General features: G+C 33.4%; 1 protein-coding gene across 1 annotated transcript in view; it reads left to right on the top strand.

Moving 5' to 3' along the window:
• The window catches only part of VPS4B (vacuolar protein sorting 4 homolog B), a 32,856-nt gene extending 18,422 nt beyond the window's left edge, over positions 1–14,434 (top strand). Inside the window, exons 7-11 of the mRNA XM_020995748.2 lie at positions 1,391–1,539; positions 1,940–2,021; positions 3,741–3,960; positions 7,665–7,805; positions 12,833–14,434. Coding sequence (XP_020851407.1) covers positions 1,391–1,539; positions 1,940–2,021; positions 3,741–3,960; positions 7,665–7,805; positions 12,833–12,934 — 694 coding nt within the window. The 3' untranslated portion in view covers positions 12,935–14,434. The remainder of the gene's footprint in view (positions 1–1,390; positions 1,540–1,939; positions 2,022–3,740; positions 3,961–7,664; positions 7,806–12,832) is intronic.
• The last annotated feature ends 6,048 nt before the right edge of the window (positions 14,435–20,482 follow it).

Raw genomic sequence — 20,482 nt, 5'->3', positions numbered from 1 at the left:
CAAAAACCCCAGTATTTTTCTATTAGATAGGCTTTGTTTGCATAATACTATTATAGCACTAGGTCAAATTAACTAGCAGATCTTGTTTGGACAGAATACTACTGGGGACAACAATATTTTTCCTTGTCAGTTTTGTAAAATGTTTTATATTATTGCTTATACCATTATCCGTAGTTGTTCCTTTGTCACCATAGGAAAAAAAAATAGAAAAAAATGAAAGTTTTGTGATTAGTATTTATATAGCTCCTATAATTATTTTAAAGTCAGGCACTCTTTCATTTTTGTCTTTTGTATCCCTAGTGCCTGGCACCTGGGTACTTTTAAATGCATGTTGAATGAATGAATGTCAGAGAGGCAACATGGTATGATGAGCAGACGACTTGCCTTGAAGTCAGGAAGACATGGATTCAAGTCTTGTTTCTGGCACATCTTAGCTGTGTGACCCTGAGCAAGTCACTTAACAACTTAGTGCCCTAAGCAACTTTCTGAGACTATGAATTAGAGATGAGTTGCCAGTCTACATTGTTGGAGGGAGTCTTGCCCCTCAAATTCCCTATGCCATGAACTCACAGTTTAAGACCCATCCACCCTCACATTAAAAAACAAAGTCAGTTATGAGGAGAGTACTTGATCTTTGATCAGTAATAGATATTCAGAGAGATGAAATAATGGAGATATTTTTGTTGTCAAATAAACTTTTTAGAACATCTTAACAAATCATTGAAGAGAATGGAAGGGAAAGGAATGAGCATTTATATAGTGCCTACAGTGTGTCAGGTGCTAAAGGTTTTTTTACAAATATTATCTTATTTGATCCTCGCAACAGCCCTGGGAGGTGGGTGCTATTATTATTCCTATCTGATAGTTGAGAAACCTGAAACAAACAGATTAAGTGACTTTCCTGGGGTCACACAGCTAATTAAGTGTTTGAGACTTTGAACTCAAATCTTCCTGACTCCAGGCTCCGCACTGTTTAACAAGTGGGCCACCAGCTACCTCTGTAGTGTTGCTTATTTTTTAGGATTGTCCCTTCTGTCTCTTTAATCTATCAACCTATGTTCTTTATTTTTCTTGCGTGTAAAACATTATGTTGTTTTTTTCTTGCCCCTCCTTACTTTCCCCCAAAGAACAGATATCAAATACCAAATTAGTGCCTATCTTACTAAATTAGAAAGTGAAATGTCTGGCATGTTAAAAACTCACTCATCCTTTCTTGGAGATGTTTATGTTTCTTGTGCCTTTTCTTCAAAAAGTTTTATAAACTTAAAAATAATTTCTCTTTAAAATAAGGAGTTCAATTTCCCATTATTGTATGTTTTTAGCATTATTTCCATTAATATCTCTTAAGTAAAATTATAAAATTGAATTGAAAATATTTGTTTATTTTCAGGCTAGTTAAGAATTTATTTCAGCTCGCCAGAGAGAACAAGCCTTCTATTATCTTCATTGATGAAATTGATTCTCTATGTGGCTCTAGAAGTGAAAATGAAAGTGAAGCTGCCCGGCGAATTAAAACAGAATTTCTAGTTCAAATGCAAGGTAGGATTACTTATTCAAATAACTCAGTAGCAAGATGATTAATCAGTTTGTGACATACTGTGAGCATGGTGAGTAAGAGATAAAATATTTCACAATATGTATTTATTTTGTTGTAAAGTATATATTATAAATGTCAAATTGTCCACAGCTTGCTGAAAGATTCAAGTTAAGAGGCTATTTGTACAACTATTTTAGTAATATAGATATGTTCTATTAAAAACAATTTCATTTTCAGCAATTAAACCAGTCAGGGAATAGTTTTAAAGAAAAGAAAGTTGACATAACATAAATCATCTGCAAAGTACTATTTTCTAGGCATGACATATTGCATACATGTAGGTATGATTTAGAAGAACAGCAAGATAAGAAGTTATTGAATATAATCTTTATTTTGGTGCAGGGGTTGGTGTGGACAATGATGGAATTTTGGTACTGGGAGCTACAAATATACCCTGGGTTCTGGATTCTGCTATCAGGCGAAGGTATTGTAACCATCCTGCTTTTCACTAAAGATTCAGCCACTACATAATAATATCCCTTTTTTTGTAATGAGAGACAGAATATTAATTATGTTTTGCAGGGCTACAGTTCTTGCATGCTCATCTGAGTTTTCATGTACTGGAAATTTTCATTGCTTAATGTTCACCAAATAGTGTTATTAATTAAGTTTAGTAAAATGTGGTTTTACTTTTCTTTGAATCCCTAATGCTTAGTTAGCACAGTGTCTATCATATAGTAAGTGCTTAATAAATGTTCATTGACTGACTGACCAGGTACATATGCCATAGACTAGAGTTTTACCAATGCACCTTAATTGGCATTTTATTTTCTGTCATGGACTTTTCTAGAATATTCTTTTTAAATATATGTATGTATATGTGTGTGTGTGTGTGTGTGTGTGTGTGTGTGTGTGTGTGTGTGTGTGTGTGTGTGTGTGTGTGTGTGTATGTATATATTTTTTTTTTCACAAGTACGGTAAAAGGCAAACTGGGTTAGTTTCCAAATAGGAAAAAAAAGGTTATTTCTCTAACTTTCAGATTGAACCATGAGTCTTCAGGTGTGGGAGGAAAATATATAGTATGCCACTTTCTTGTTCACTTGATGATATTCTACATTGCCTAATATAAATCTGTGTTTTCTTTGCATTCATCTAATTCATTCAGCAGGAAACCTGGCAAGAGTGGATAAATATAGGATGTATTTGAAAAGCACAGTCTAATTCTGAATGAACACTTAAGATCAGTGGAATGATTTTGAACTTCACAACTTTCAAAAAATAATCCTGAACCACCGAGTCATCCCCCAAACCCTTCTCATTTATACATAGGCAAATAAAGCTCATCTTTACGTGGTACTTTAAGGTTTACAGATTTTTTTGCAGCTGGCACTAGTGTTAAATTAAATTCATAAACATGTAGTGGCTTTTATTTGTGTTGTATCCCTGCAAGTCCCAGCTCTCCCACATTCTGCTTGAGTGACCCTGGACAAATTACCTACCCTCTTCCTACCCCAAGCAGCTCCCTAAACTTTAAGTTGCAGGGAAGTTGTCAAATTTACATTAGTAGCATTGTTAATATTTCTTAAAACAAAGGTCTGGGGGGAAGATAGCTGGTTTCTTTTTGAAGCACCTTGCATATTCTGTCTGTACAGTATCTTCATATCCATCTGTTCACATTTGGAATTTGTTTTTACTGTTTTGAATGGTAGTTTGACTTTGCTCTTATGACATAGATCATTTATAGGAGAAAAGGTGAACTGTTTTTATGACATATCATGGTGAAAACTGGGGACTTTTGGAACAGCTAGGTGGTACAGTGGATAGAGCACCGGCCCTGGAGTCAGGAGGACCCGAGTTCAAATCTGGCCTCAGACACATGATACTGACTAGCTGTGTGACCCTAAGCAAGTTACTTAATCCCGATTGCCTCACCAAAAAAAAAAAATAACAAAGAAAAAACAAACTGGGGGCTTTTTGGATATCAGATGATTAACTTGACTATCCTTTTAAAAAGGTGTTTCATGGACATTTTCTGCAAAGAAAAATGAAATAGTCAAATGCAAGACCTAACTGCCAGATTCAGCATATTAAAAAATTTATTTAGCCAAACTTTACATATGTAATTAAGATTATCACCTGCCTAGCTCTTATTTTCTGGATTTTTTTTGTAAGTATATTTTATGTTCCTTCTCATATTTTTCAGATTTGAGAAACGTATTTATATTCCTTTACCTGAAGATCATGCCAGGGCAGCAATGTTTAAATTACATTTGGGGACCACACACAACAGCCTATCAGAAGCAGACTTCCGAGAACTGGGGAAGAAGACAGATGGCTATTCAGGGGCTGACATCAGTATCATTGTACGAGATGCACTGATGCAGCCTGTGAGGAAAGTTCAGTCAGCTACTCATTTCAAAAGAGTAAGTCAAATGGAGCACTGTAGCTGTTAGAACATGGTTTCTTTTTTCTTTTTTTTTTCATGGTATGTTTTAAGTTCCAAACTGTCTCCCTCCCTACCCTGCACTAGAAAAGGCCAGCGTTTCATGCATATATATACATACGTACGTACGTACACACGCATATCTCAATTCTTTCTCTGGAGGTAGATAGTATCTTCCTTTATAGGTCATTTGTACTTGATTCTGTATTTATAATACTCAGAATAACTTAGTCATTCACAGTTATTCTTCAAATAATATTGCTGTTACTTTATACAACATTCTCTTGGTTCTACTTATTTCACTCTTTGTTGTTTTGTGCAAATCTTTCTATGTTTTTCTAAATCATTTCTTACAACACAGTAATATCCCATTACAATCATATACTACAACTTAATCAGCCATTCCCCAATTGATGGGTATCCTCTCATTTTCCAGTTCTTTGCCACCTCAAAGAATGTTGCTGTGAATATTTTAGAACCTATAGGTTCTTTTCTTCTTTTTCTGATCACCTTGGGAAACAGACCTAATAGTGGTATCTGGGCATAATTTCAGATTGTTTTCCAAAATGGTTGGATCAGTTCACAGTTCCATTAACAATGTATTAGTGTCTCAATTTTTCCACATGCCCTCCAACATTTGTCATTTTCACCTCCCATCATTTTAGCCAATCTGACAGGTTTGAGATGATATCTCAAAGTTGTTTTAATTTGCATTTCTTTAATCAATAGTGGTTTAGACCATTTTTTTTTGTATGACTGTATAGCTTTGTTTTTTTTCTTCCAAAAACTGTTCATATCCTTTCACCATTTATCAATTAGGAAATGACCCATTCTTACAAATTTGACAAAGTTCTCTATATAGTTGAGATATGAGACCTTTATCTGAGAAACTTTCTAAAATTTTTTCCCAGTTTTCTACTTTCCTTCTAATCTTGGCTACATTGGTTTTATTTGTATAAAATCTTTTTAATTTAATATAGTCAAAATATCCATTTTATATCTTTCAGTATTCTCTGTCTCTTGTTTATTCATAAATTCTTCTCCTATCCATTAGTGTGATAGGTAATATATTCCATGTTCTTTTAATTTACTTTGATCTCTTTATGTCTAGGTCATGTATCCATTTTGACCTTATCTTGGTAAATAGTATAAAATATTGGTCTGTACCAATAGTTTCTGCCAGACTGCTTTCCAGTTTTCCCAACAATTTTTGCCAGATAGTGAATTATCCTGAAAGTTTAAATTTTTACATTCATCAAGCACAAAGTTACTATACTCATTTACTATGTATATCTATCCTATTACACTGAACCACCATTCTGTTTCTTAGCTAGTACCAGATAGTTTTGATAATTATTACCTCATAATATAATTTACTTTTCTTTCCTTTTTTTCATTAATTCCTTTAATATTCTTGACCTTTTGTTCCTCTAAATTAATTTTGCTATTATTTTTTCTACCTCAGAATATTTTTGGGTAATTTAATTGGGATGACAGTGAATAAGTTGATTAGTTTGGGGAGATTTGTCATTTTTATCATATTGGCTTGGCCTTCCCATGAACAATTCATATTTCTCCAATTATTTAGCTCTGACTTTATTTGTATAAAAAGTGTTTCATAATTACATGGTTCATATAGTTCCTGGGTTTGTCTTGACAGGTATACTCCCAGGTACTTTACGATGTCTAGAACATGGTTTCAGTATATTTCATAGCTGGGTATCTGTGTCTCATGGTTTATATGATAGTATCATGAACTTTTTGCTGTCCTGGGTTTGTTTGTTTGTTTTTTCACTTTGGATTAAATGCTTTAAAATGCAATTTCCTTAATGCAAGTAACTTTCACACTCATAGAAAATAAGTTGGATCCAAACGGCTGGTAAACATTTGTTCCTAGCACATCTACAATGTGCCAGGCACTGTGCTACATGCTTGGGGATAAAAGAAAGGTTAAAGACAGTCTGCTCTCAAGGAACTTTCAGTCTAGTGGGGGAGATAGCGTGCAAAAAAGTAGTACAAACAAGTCATATACAGGATAAATTGGAAATAACAGACACTAGAAGTAGTGGAGATTGGGAAAAGCTTCCTATAGAAGGTGATTTTAGCTGGGGCTGGAGGGAAGCCAGCAAATGGAAATGAGGAAGAAGAGCATTCCAGGCATTAGGAATAAATAGCTAATGAAAATGCCCAGAGTTGGGAGATGGAGGGTCTTGTTTAAGGAACAACCAAGGAGGCCAGTGTCATTGGATAGTAGAAAATGTGAAAGTATATAAGGTATAAGAAAGACTGGAAAGAAGTGGGGGTAGAGAGAGCCAGATTTTGAAGGACTTTGAATGCCAAACACAGGTTTGTCTTGACAGGTATAGTCCCAAGTATTTTTATTTATTATTATATTATAAATTATATGCCATAATTTATATACATTTATCATATATATAAATTATCTATTATAAATTATAAAACAGTTAATTTGATTATTATATTTGATCCTAGAGATGACAGAGAATCACTGGAGTTTACTGAGTAGGGTACATGGCATGGTCAGACCTGTAATCTATTTAAGACCATTTTTGATAACAGTATTATTTAGGAATTTTTTAATGGCTACATATTTCTAAAAATTAATTTTATTCTTTATGAAATTACTTTTTAAATAATCACAGTGTTTATAATTAACATTGATACATTTGTTCCAGTGTGAAGGCCTAAGGTAAAATTTAGTAAAATTTCATCTGTATAAATGAAGTACAAAAAAACCTAAAAGTGTTTCTAGTTTGAATTATCAGCTATTTTTAGGATCTGACAATTCCTTTTAAATTGACAGCATAAGATTAAAACTGTTGCTAGATTTTTGTTTAGCTTCTATATTTAAAACAATAACAAGCTCAAAACCCAAGGCCTCTTTGGGCACGTGGGCCATTGGAATTGGATCTTGCCTTCACTGGCACTATAGACAAATTTTGGGATTCAGAGAACTTTCTAGATTATCAAGGTCATCCTATGTTCTGGCACTTTATATTAAATGCTGACCCTGCTCCTTAGAGCTTGTCTGACTTTGGACAAGCCACTTTCCCTCTCCGGATCTCACTTTCTTCACCTATAAAATGAAGATGTTGAATGAGATAATCTTCTAGACCTCTTCTAGCCCTGTGACCTATGATTCAATCTAATTTTGAGTTCAGTGCTACCACTTGCCTTGAACTGACCTTTACATTAGGATTGGAACTGGTAGGATGTAATGCCAGCTTGATCCTGCTCAAAATTTGTAATGGGGCAAATCTAGAAGAGAATTTATAGTCTTGTTCTCTAGAGTATATGAGACAGGCTATGCATCTATATATATATGCAGTTCCTCAGTATCCTCGTCAGGGGGACAGAATTACAGAACATTGGATAGGGTTTCTGTGGAGGATTTATTGGGTAACATGGACAAGAATCACTGAGGATGAGAAGCTGTAGATGTATTGCCATCTGCATCATTGAAGGACAGTTGCATCAGTGGAACCAGGCTCCATAGCCTTTAGCCATCTAAGAGGCAAATAGTTTAATGATTCGTAATGATAAATTTTACTTATTTTTCACAGACAAAGTATTTTCTTCGTATTCTTAACTTTTATAGCTCTAATCTGAAGTTTCATTTATTTTTCATTTAACTAAAAGAATCCATATTGTTATCTTTTCTAGGTTAGGGGTCCTTCACCCACTAATCCTAATGTCATAGTAGAAGATTTACTTACTCCGTGCTCTCCGGGTGATCCTGATGCCATTGAAATGACATGGGTGGATGTCTCTGGGGATAAACTTTTGGAGCCAACTGTTTCCATGGTTTGAATTTTTATTTTGTCTTTTTAAAAAAAAGTTTAGTTATTACATGTTCATAAATTTGAGAACTGTTTTAAGTATTTTGTTCCTTTTTTTTAAATTTTTTTATTTTTTAGGCAATTGGGGTTAAGTGACTTGCCCAGGGTCACACAGCTAGTAAGTGTCAAGTGTTTTAGTCAGAGGCCGGATATGAACTCAGATCCTTCTGACTTCAGGGCCGGTGCTCTATCCACTGTGCCACCGAACTGCCCCTGTTTTAAGTATTTTGTGAGTTATATTTCAGAATTAGAGGCAACATGGTGTAATGGAGTGCTGGAGTGGGAGTCAGAAAGACAGCTGAGTTCACATCCCACTTCTGACACTACTAGTTATGTTGATTGAGAGGCCTCCATTTGGAGTCATGGAATCTGAATTTGAAACCAGACTCTACTACTTATTACCTTTGTTGATGAAGGCACTTTATGTTTCTGAGCTACTCTTTGCACATCTGTTAAATGAAAGAGGATTAGAGTAAATGACATCTCAAGTGTCTTCGAGCTCTAAATCTATGATTCTGTGATGATCCTATGATTGATAAAACAAGGAATAGTTATTAAATTAACAGAAGTCCTGTATGTGGTTCTTGGAGATTATAGTTTTTAATTTGCTTAAGTAAAACACTAATATTTACTGAGAATTAATATTCAGAATATAATCTACACATCATAGTTTATTTATATGTTTGTGGAGATGTACAGCTATTTCCATCTGCATATGTTTAGATAAAGCATTAAAAGAAATTTGTATTAGGGTAAAAGTTATTTTTTAACATTTGTTTTTTAAAATTTTGAGTTCTGAATTCTCTCACTCCCTTCCTTTTCTCCCTTCCCCCTTGAGCAATTTGATATAGAGTATACATATGCAGTCATGCAAAACATTTCCACATTAGCTGTGTTGCAAAAGAAAACACAGACCAAAAAACCAAGAATAATAAAGTTTTAAAAGTATGCTTCAATCTGCTTTCAGACTCCATCAGTTCTTTCTCTGGATATGGATAACACTTTTCATCAAGAGTCCTTTAGAATTGTCTTAGGTCATTGTATTGCTCAGAATAGCTAAGTCATTCACAGTTGATCATTGTACAGTATTGCTATTACTGTGTATATTATTCTCCTGGTTTTGCTCACTTCATTTGTCTTCCCAGGTTTTTCTGAAAGCACCCTGCTCATTATTTCTTATAGCACAATAGTATTCCATCCACACCACAACTTGTTCAGCTGTTCCGTAATTGATGGGCATCCCCTCAATTTCGAGGTTTTTGCCACCACAAAAAGAACTGCTATAAATATTTTTGTACATATAGGTCCTCCCTGCCCTCTCCCCCCTCCTTTTTTTAATCTCTTTGGGATACAGACCTAGTAGTGGTATTGCTGAGTCAAAGGGTATGCACGGTTTTATAGCCCTTTGGGCATAGTTCCAGATTGCTCTAAGAACAGTTGGATCAGTTCATAACTCTACCAGTAGTGTATTTTTCCACATCCCCTCCAACATTTATTATTTTCCTTTTCTGTCATCTTAGCCAATCTGATACCTGTGAAGTGGTATCTCAGAGTTGTTTTAATTTGCATTTCTCCAGTCAATAGTGATTTAGATCATTTTTTCATATGACTAGATAGCTTTGAGTTCTTCTGAAAACTACCTGTTCATATCCCTTCAACCATTTGTCAATTGGGCTGTGACTCATATTCTCATAAATTTGACTCAGTACACTGTATATTTGAGAAATGAGGCCTTTATCAGAGAAACTTGCTGTAAAAAATTTTTCCCATTTTTTCTGCTTTCCTTCTAATCTTGGTTGCGTAGATTTTGTTTGGCAAAAGTTTTTTAATTTGATGTAATCAGAATTATCTATTTTATATCCTGTAATGCTCTCCATCTCTGGGTCATAAATTCTAACCTTATCCATAAATCTGACAGGTAAAATATTCCATGCTTCCCTAACTTGATGATATCACTCTTTATGTCTAAATAATGTACTTATTTTGACCCTATCTCAGTATATGGTGTGCGATGTTGGTATATATGTAGTTTCTATCAAACTGCTTTCCAGTATTCCCAGCAATTTTTGTCAGATAGTGAGTTTTTGTTCCAAAATCTTGAATCTTTGGGTTTGTTGAACAGTAGATTACTATGGTCATTTAGTATTGTGTACCTAATTTATTCCACTAATCCACCTTATCTTATTTCCACCTTCATCTTATTTCTTAGGCAGTACCAGAATGTTTTGATGATTACTACTTTGTAATAAATTTTGATATCTGGTACTGCTAAGCTACCTTCCTTCACAATTTTTTTCTTGGATTCCCTTGATATTCTTTACCTTTTGTTCTTCCAGATGAATTCTGTTGTTATTAGAAATAGCTGTCAATTAGAATAAAGTAAGCTGTGTGTTTTTACCATTTCAACTCAGATTTTCAAACTTAAATTTTCATAGTATATAACAGTCATAAGGTAAGACTGCCATTTAAGCCATCATGGGAGAAAATGAGATTAAATTCCATAGTATAATTTTATAGCACTTCTTAAAAATGACTGAAATATAAATACTTGGAAATGAGATGGCTCTTTTTTAACCAAGGCCAAAGTCAGAAGCAGAATTGTAAAAACTGCAAACTCTGCACCTATCTATCTATAGTCAGAATTCTGTCAGAGAACAATCTTCATGAAATGAATTGGTAACTTTCTTGATATTAAGACACAATTTTTTATAAAACTAAGAGTGTTCTGGTCAACAGGACCGTGAAGGCTATAGTAAAAGTTATTATGATGGCAGTTTCAGTTTAGTATGTGTGAAAATGCCCTAAAGAAAGACATGATTTAAAGTGTAATTGAACATTTGGCATAATGGGATTTTGTTATGTTGGCTATGGCTGAATGTATAATTAAATGTGGTCTTTAAACTATGTTACTCTTATTTGCAATCACTTCTTGAACATTACAATGTAAGGCAATGGTGTCAAACTCAAATAGTAACAGGGGCCACTAAACCATATATAAGGATCCCTGTGGGCCACATACTGACTTAAAAAGCGCATATTAATATTATCTATGTTTTATTGTATTTTTATTTATTTTGGTCAGCATTCCCCAGTTAAATTTTAAACTGGTTTGGCTTGCTTGGGAGTGTTTTGGGCTGCATGTGGCCTGTAGACCATATATTTGTTACCTTTTTTGTTATATAAGGGATATTTGTTTTTGAACATCATTGCCCACAGTATCTTTTAATCTGCAGTTCTCTACTAGATTGTAAGCTCCACAGGAGCATTTGCTAGTTCTTAATTAAACACTCTTTCTCTCTTTTCACCCATCACAATGCTTTGCACACAGTAAATGCTTGATATTTGTTGAATTTAAATAATTTTTAAAGACAAAAGTGGGGGCAGGAAGCATAGTGGATAACAGGACTGGCCTTGGAGTGAAGACCTGGGTTCAGGTTCTGTCTCTGACATATAAATAATTGACCATGGGCAAGTCACTGCGAGTTACAGTTAAGTTGTGTTTCAGATCAGCAGAAATTTACTGTGGCTGTAGACCATGTTGTCTACGTGGATCAAATCACAGATCTGGACCCCCAGAGTCTGTCTTCATTACCATTTGCTTCATATTTCTCAGTGAACCTTTATTTTTGGGGGAGGGGTGGGCATTTTTCTTAAACAGATCCATGATTTTGTTGGTACAGGCAGCTCATGGTGAGGAACTTCCTCTATCAATACAAATGGGCACCATCTCTGAAAGTTTTAGTTTTGGGGTATTGTTGGAGACACTGCTAAGAGGTTCAATGACTTGTCCAGGGCCATGGCCAGGATGCCCCAGAGCCTTCCTGAGTCTAACAACAACCTTCTTCTGACCACTATGTCATGCTGCCTCTCAGGATTTTACTTTAATAAATTATAAAGGATAACCCTTTATAGTTGAAATATGAGCAGGACTTTTGTTAATCAACTTGATCATAATAACGGTCAACAAACTATCTGTTGAGTAGCTACTATGTATTTGGAAATGTGGTGGATTTTCTTTTCTTTTTTTTTAAGGATATGCCACAGTCTCTTCTCTCAAGGACCTCAGTCTAGTAATGGATATTAGCTGATTTGACATTAGTTACTTGCTACATTCATGGAAGAGAGGCATTGTGCACTTTAAGTTGAAAAGCAAGTATTGATCTGCTTTGGCAAAGGAATTTTATCACTGGGAGTATCATATTCTGATAAAATTACAGGTCCTTTCCAAAGAAAACAGTGTTTATGGAACTATCCACACATGTGGTTATAACTATATTTGTGATACCTTTGTTCAGGGAAAAGAGTTCCTTTGTTTAATTTGTGGAGGAATATATAAAAAATCAATGCCAAAAACTCAATTAAATGGAATGTCTAGTAATGGAGTATTAAATCTTAGGGTCAAAAATTAATTCCTTTTTGTTACCACCCTTGTTAATTGACAGTCTTTACAAAATATATTAGTGCCCTTTGTGGCCTTAAGTAGAATGTTCTAAACACAATTTCCTTCATTTAACAAATATTTTTAAAGTGCCTGCTAGGTTATACAAGATATTGTGCAGGATAAAAAGGTCAGTAGGACATAGTTCTTGATCTCAAGGAAATTAGAACATCTCTGTCTTTGAATGATAGTTACTTGGGGTTATCATTATGAAGTTCATTTCTTACTATTGTAGATTTAGGAAATACAGGAAATTTGTCTAGCTCTAGAATGTAGTGTTAATAACAACTGCAGATAATATCCTAGGAGGTTTTTTTTTTAAATAAAATCTGCGATGTTTGTTCTCTTACTGTTTGGTATTTTCTTCCCAGAGGGAAGTGCATTGAAAAATATCTTGATCATTTGAGCATATTGGTTTTTTCATTCAAGTATATAACATTGGTAGATAAACTATAATTTTGACTCCTAAAGTTTTAGTAAATTACTTGGTTAATAAAAATACTGTGGTTCATCTTATTCAGCTTAGTGATGCTTTTCCTTTTTTCTCTCAACAGCCTGATATGTTACGGTCATTAGCTAGCATAAAACCAACTGTTAATGAACATGACTTGCTAAAATTAAAGAAGTTTACAGAAGATTTTGGTCAAGAAGGCTAAACCAAAGACAGCCGGGAGACTATTGGCTATACTTTTTCTTTCTTAGACACTCTTGCCTCTTTGGGGATGGCATTCAAATATTTGTGGATTTTTCAAAAAAATTTTTTTTTCCTTCTCCCCAGGAAAATGAAGATCTCTTTTGAAAGTTCCTTTAGCTTTATGTTATTTTTCTTCCAATTTGTATTAAGTATCTCCTGTTTAACAAAAAACAAAAATACTGAGTGGTAGATATTAGAGTTCTTACATGAAAAGCAGTAATGAATATTACTTTTTTTTTTTTGTACCTGGCATAAAATACAGTCACATAGAATTGACGTAAAATGAACTGTGGCATGTGCTTTGGAGAAGAGATCATCTTCAACATCATTTTTGTTGTCTAAGTCAATTGATTATCCTAGAAAAATTACTGTTAAAAAAATTAAAATTTGGTGGAGAGATCACTGTAAAAAGCAAGGAACACTATGATTGGATTTAGAAGATTTTTAATTATGTGATGACCAGTACTCATATTGAACACTGATGAGTTTCGTACTGGGTTTTTTCTCTGTGTGTATTTAAATATTGCCTTAAAAAAGCATTAAGCTTTTGTTTTTAACTTTACTAGTTGATAGGAACCTTTCACTGTGCAATCTTGGAAAACTTATAGACTTGACATCGTCTTACCCTGGAGAAGAATCTTCTCTATCCCAGTATCTTTTTTATAGAAAGAATTGACCAAAACAGATTTTAAATATATTTGTAATTTTGGAATACCATGTCATGAAATACTGTTATGGGAAGCTTTAAGGTAATAGAGTGGTCAGCCTTTCATTTGTAAGTGATGACATCAGTAAATATACATATAGATTACATACATACACACATATGTACATGTGTGTTATATATATGCACATATATAAAATTATACATTTATGTGTATAATTTTCTTTCCAGTGATATTAGAGTAGTAGAGCTCTGGTCATTTAGGCCGTACCCCCATTTTATACATATCAGTGTGATATTTAATCAAAATTTTGCAACTAGGCTGATGTCATCAAATTATTAATTATAAAAGCAACATTTGGTTATTTCTAATAACCATCTAAGTATGGATTTTAAAGACTGTAAGATACAACACTAGCATCAGCATTGAGTGTGCCTTGTAAGTTTCTTTGGCTGTAATTTTTAAAAAGATCATTGAATTATATAGAATGCAGTACATTCCATGATTATTATAAAGTTCTCTACCTTAGAAATGCTTTAGAACAACTTTAAAATATTTGCACATTTCAAATATTATGCATTATGGTTGTCTTTGGGTTTTTTCTTTTATGTACAGGTTTTTGTGTACTTTTTAGAAATCCTAGGTTTGATGAAACATGCTGTTCTTACATGAAGTCAAATGATGATACACCATCAGCTATATTCTTTAGTCTCTTTTGGAGCTTCCAAGAAAATGAACCCAAATCCTTTACATAAGGAAATCTGTAAAATTGTTCATTAAAATTATGTACATGTAAACATTCTTCTTATTTTTCAAATTACTGCTTTTGTACTGTGCATGAGAGTTACCTTAGCAGACAGCCTAATATGGGGGGGAGGGGGCGCGGGGAGAGATTGTTTTGCATAAGATATTATATGCTTTTAATGTTCATAGTCTCAAACTATAGCATGTTACTGCAATTATGTAGTTAATAGAAAATTTACAAATTTATACTGTAATGTTCAATTTTAGAATTTATGGTAAAGCCACATTTACTTTGGACATGAGTGAATACTACTGTCCAAAAATGATAGCATGTAAGTTTACTGGCTAAAATAAGTATTGGACCTTAGAATTAGATTTTCAAGATCCTTGCCTTCAAGCCTGATCCTAATTCATTACAAAGATTTATGAGCCTAAAAATTTTCCTAGAATTATATGACAGCATTATGCCTATCTTGGAATAACAGACCAGCAAATATGATAGAACAAACCCATAAGCACATTTCCATGACATAATTTAAAAAGGGAATATGGTTTTGTGGACAGCCTCAATGAATGCCTACAGATTGGAATTTAAACCCTGAGTTGCTGTGGGCACAAACCAAAGGGAAAGGCCATGTCTCAGTAATAATAGCCAGCTGGCCTATGAGTCAAATGGACCTGGGTTATAATCCATGCTCTGATGCAAATCTGAGCCTTTTCCACCTCTGTAAAATGGAGAGGGTAGACAAAGAGATTGCTAAGGTTCCAGCCAGCTCTAAGTCTTTGAATCTGAGATCTGATTTCTCTTTTAACTCTTTTCAGTGATCCACTTTTCTTCTCCACAAAATAAAGGAGATACTAGGTTTTTATTCCTGCTTTTAACAGTGTTCTCAAAATCCTTTATTTTCTTTAAGGGTCATCACTTCACCCTAGCCCTCAGTAATCAGGCTTCTTAAATGGCAATTGTGAAGAAACAAAAAAACTGTATTTGGCACTTAGGAAGAATGATTAGGCAATGGATGCAATGGATAGAGTTGTAGGCATGAAGTCAGGAAGACTCATCTCTCTGAATTCGAATCTGACCTCAAACACTAACTGGGTGACCCTGGGCAAGTCACTTAATGCTGTTTGCCTCAGTTTCCTCTCTAAAATTGAGCTGGTGACGGAAATAGCAAACTTTCTAGTGTTTTTGTCAAGAAAACCCTAAATGGGGTCACAAAGTCAGACACAATTGAAACAACTGAACAACAAGAATGATTACATAGGAAACTACCAAGTGACTCAAGTTGGGGGAAGAGGAGGAGTTTTCACATCAGTGGCCTGGAGTCTTTGCCTCCCCTCACCATTTGGTTGTGTCTGCCTTATCGCACATCATGCTTTGGGTGCCTTACATTCTATCTTGCCTGAGGGCATGGTTTGTGTTTGTCCTAGGTATAAAAATTTCTAATTGGGGCTAAAGGAAAAGGAATAGACATGCAGGAAGAAAGCCAGAATATGGTGGTTTCACAGAGGCTTTACACATTTATTAAGAACCTGCATGTGCTCACAGGAGCAACAAGATGGAGGTCTAGACATTTTCTTCAATCCACATGACCTCTCAAACCTCTCCAAAACAGAAAGATAAACAAAAGGGAAACTATGGCACTGAACACATTGCTGGAAACAAGTGAAAAGACATAAGGCATCCTCTAAATGGGATGGCAAAAGAATATACAAGTATTGCTCAGCACCACATGGAAGTTTTACAAAAATTGGCCATGCTAGGGCACAGAGATATAGCAAACAAATGTATAAAGACAGAAAGATGTAATACACCCTTTACAGGCCGTAACACAGCAAAAACAAATGGAGACTTAATAATTAAATCTCATAATGAGTGGATCAAAGGACAAATTGTAGCAACAATAACTATATAAAAGAAAATTATAATGATGAAACAATATACCAAAATTCCTGGGTTGCAGCTAAAGTAGTCCCCAGTCCTACAAATGTACATAAATAAAACAGAAAAAGAGAGGATTAATAAATATTCATTTTTTAAAATGAGAAAACCAATAAGTAAACAAACCTAAAATAAGCACAAAAGAGAAAATAACAAAAATTAGAGAGAAAATTAATAAATTGGGGGGGACTATAGAAATAAAATTAAAAGCTGATTTTTTTGAAACAAGATTGATAAACCCTTATCTAATCTGGTCACAAAGGAGAGTAGAAAATCAAATTAATGTAAGAGCAAATGAGCAAAATGAAATCAGCAAAAACAGAAGAAATAGAAGAATCAGAACACGTACAGTTAGATATACTCGCAAAGCTGAAAACACAAAAAGTAATAGAGTAACTTTAAAATATAAAATACTGGGGGCAGCTAGGTGGTGCTGTGGATAGAGCATCATCCCTGAAGTCAAAAGGACCTGAGTTCAAATGCGGCCTCAGACCTAACATTTATTAGCTAAATGACCCTGGGCAAGTCACTTAGCCCCATTGCCTAAAATATACATATACGTACATACACACACACACACATATATATAATTATATATATATATATATGTGTGTGTGTGTGTGTGTATATATATATGTATACATATATATATATATATATGTATGTGTGTGTGTATATATATATGTATACATATATATATGTATATATATGTGTATATATATATATGTATATATATATATATACATATATATGTATATATATGTATATAAAATACTGAAAGTATCAGAAGAGTAGATATTTTTTAAAACAATCTCAGAAAAAGAAAGAGATCTAGCTGTAAATGAACTACAAAAGAAAAAAAAACTGGTCCTGACGGATTCACAGGAGAATTCTATCAAACTGTAAAAGAATAATTAATATCCGTATTTCACAAATTATTCTCAAAAAGTTAGAAAGAAAACACCCTACCAGAATCCTTTTATGAGACAAATATAGTCCAAATACCTAAACCAGGGAGAGAGAAAACACAGAAGGAAAACTATAGGCCAATATCAGTAATGAATATTGACATAAATTTTAAACAAAATCCTGTCAGATTACAACAATGTCCCCCAAGAAATCATTCATTATAACCAAGTGGGATTTATACCAGGGATGCAAATCTATTTCAACATTAGGAAAACAATCAACATAATCTTATTTTTAAAAAATCTAAAACCACACGATCACCTCAATAGATACAGAAAAAGCCTTTGACAAAGTACAATATTCTAAAAAGTTTACAAAGCGTAGGCATAGAGGGACTTTAAAAAAAATATTAACAGCATCTATCTCAAACCAAAAATCGTGCAACAGGGATACACTAGAACCTTTTCCCAATAAATGTGGGAGTGAGGTAAGGAAGCCCACTCTCCACTATTATTGTAAATAGGGCTAGAAATGCTAGCAACAGCAAAACAAGGGAAAGAAATCAAAGGCATCAAGACAGGTAAAAAGAAGAGAAATCCCTATTTGCTGATGATATGATGGTATACTTGGGGAAGAAAACTAGAGAATCAGCATATGTACTAAATGAGACAAGTAATAGCTTTAGCAAAGTGTAGGCTACAAAATAAATCTGCAAAAATCAGTAACATTTCTATATAATAATAACAAAACACAAGAAGTAATAATAAAAAGGTAAACTCCATCTCAAATAATTACAAAATATATAAACTATTTAGGGATCAAACTACCAAAGCACACAAAGCTTGTATAGATTCAATTACAAGTTGCTCCTCAAAGAAATTAAGAACTTACATAGCTGGAAAAATCAGTGTTTTTGACTAGGTTTGTCAATATAATGAAAATAACAGTACTATGTAAATCAGGAAGAGCAAAAATAGAGAAAAAAATTATGGACCAATTTCACTAATGAAATTCACAAATTCACTAATGCAAAAATCCAAGGACCATGGAAACAGATTAAAAATTAATTGGAGGTAGGTGGCCCAGTGGATAGAGCACAGGACTTGGGTTCAAATACAGCCTCAGATCAAAAACTTGACACTAGCTGTGTGACCCTGGGCAAATCGTTTAACTCCAACTGCCTTAAAAAAAATTAATTGGAGACTAAATAGCCCAATCTTGAAGAATGAGTGGGTTAAAGAACAAGCCATAGAAACAATAAATAATTTTATTAAAGAGAATGAGAATAGAGAAAGAGTAGATTTATGAATGGGATATGCAATTTTAGAACTATGAGGAAAAATAAATTAAAAATCCATAATTAAACAACAAATTGGAAACCCTGAAAATTAAAGGTGAGATTAATAAAATGGAAAGAAAACCATTGAATTAGTAAACAAAAGTAGAGTTGATTATATGAAAAAAAACAATCAAATAGATAAACCATTGGTTAATATGATTTTTTTAAAAGAGAAAAGAAAACCAAATCACTAGTATCAAAATGAAAAGGGTGAATATACCACTGATGAAGGTGAAATGAAAGCAATTGTTAGGAGTTATTTTGCCCAATTATATGTCAATAAATTTAACAATTTAAGTGAAATAGAATACTTACAGAAATATGAACTGCTCAGATTAACAGAAAAGGAAATAGAATGTAGAAATAAGCCTATTTTAGAAAAAGAAATTGAGCAGGCCATAAATAAACTGCCTAAAAAAAAGCATCATGACCAGATAGATTTATAAGTGAATTCTACCAAACATTTAAAGATAACTAATTCCAATACTGAATAAATGATTTGGCATAGTAGGCAAAGGAGTGCTACCAAATTCCTTTTATAAAACAGATATGGTGCTAATACCTAAACCAGGAAGAGCAAAAATAGAGAAAAAAAAATGTAGACCAATTTCACTAATGAAATTCACAAATTCACTAATGCAAAAATTCTAAATAAAATACTAGCTAGGAGACTACAACAATATATCACAAAGATTATACATGTGACCAAGTGGGACTTATACTAGAAGTGCAGAGCTGGTTCAGTATAAGGAAAACTAGTAACAACTAATTATATCAATAACAAAAGTGACAAAAATCAAAACTTCTGACAAAATACCACATTCATTCCTATTAAAACACTTGAAAGCATAGGTATAAATGGATTTTCCTTAAAACAATAAGAAGAATTTACTTAATCAGCATTTCTCCAACAAAGCCCCATAAGAAGAGATAGTAAAAGATATTTTATTTAAAATAACCATAGACAATATAAAATACCTGGGAATATACCTGCCAAGACAAACCCAGGAACTATATAAACACAATTATAAAACACTTTTTGTACAAATAAAGTCAGATTTAAATAATTGGAGAAATATTCATTGTTCATGGGTGGGCCAAGCCAATGTAATTAAAATGACAGTTCTACCTAATCTACTTATTCAGAGCCATCCCAATTAAATTACCAAAAAAAGTATTTTATCGAGCTCAAAAAAAATAAGAACAAAATTGATTTGGAAGACCAAAAAGTCAAGAATATCCAAGGAACTAATGGAAAATTATGTAAAGGAAGGAGGTTTAGCAGTACCTGATCTTAAAGTGTATTATAAGGTGATAATTATCAAAACTATCTGGTCCTGGCTAAGAAATAGAATAGTGGATCAGTGCAATAGAACAGATATACATAGTAAATGACTATAGTAACCTTGTATTTGATAAATGTAAAGATTTAATCTTTGGGGATAAGAATTCACTATTTGGTAAAAACTGTTGGGAAAACTGGAAAAGTCTGGCAGAAACTAGGTATATACCAATATTTTACACCATTTATCATGATAAGGTCAAAATGGACATATGACATAGACATAAAGGGAGATATAACTAAATTAAAAGAACATAGAACATATACCTATCAGATTTATGCATAAGAGAAAAATTTATGAATAGACGATAGAGAGAGCATTGTGAGATGTAAAATTGATCATTTAAATTACATTAAGTTAAACAACTTTTTGTATAAATAAAACCAATGTAGCCAAGATTAGAAGGAAAGCAGAAAATTGGAGGAAATTTTATGGATGCTTTCTTGGATAAAGGTCTGATATCTCAAATATATAGAGAACTTTTTCAGGTTTATAAGAATATAAATCATTCCCCAAATGATAAATGATTAAAGGGTACGAATAGGCAGTTTTTGGAAGAAGGAATCAA

Source organism: Phascolarctos cinereus, unplaced genomic scaffold (assembly GCF_003287225.1).
Source record: "Phascolarctos cinereus isolate Bilbo 61053 unplaced genomic scaffold, phaCin_HiC Scaffold_4;HRSCAF=312, whole genome shotgun sequence".
NCBI classification, from domain to species: domain Eukaryota; kingdom Metazoa; phylum Chordata; class Mammalia; order Diprotodontia; family Phascolarctidae; genus Phascolarctos; species Phascolarctos cinereus.
The sequence above is the reverse complement of the archived record's forward strand: the minus strand, read 5'-3'. Positions and strand labels throughout refer to the sequence as shown.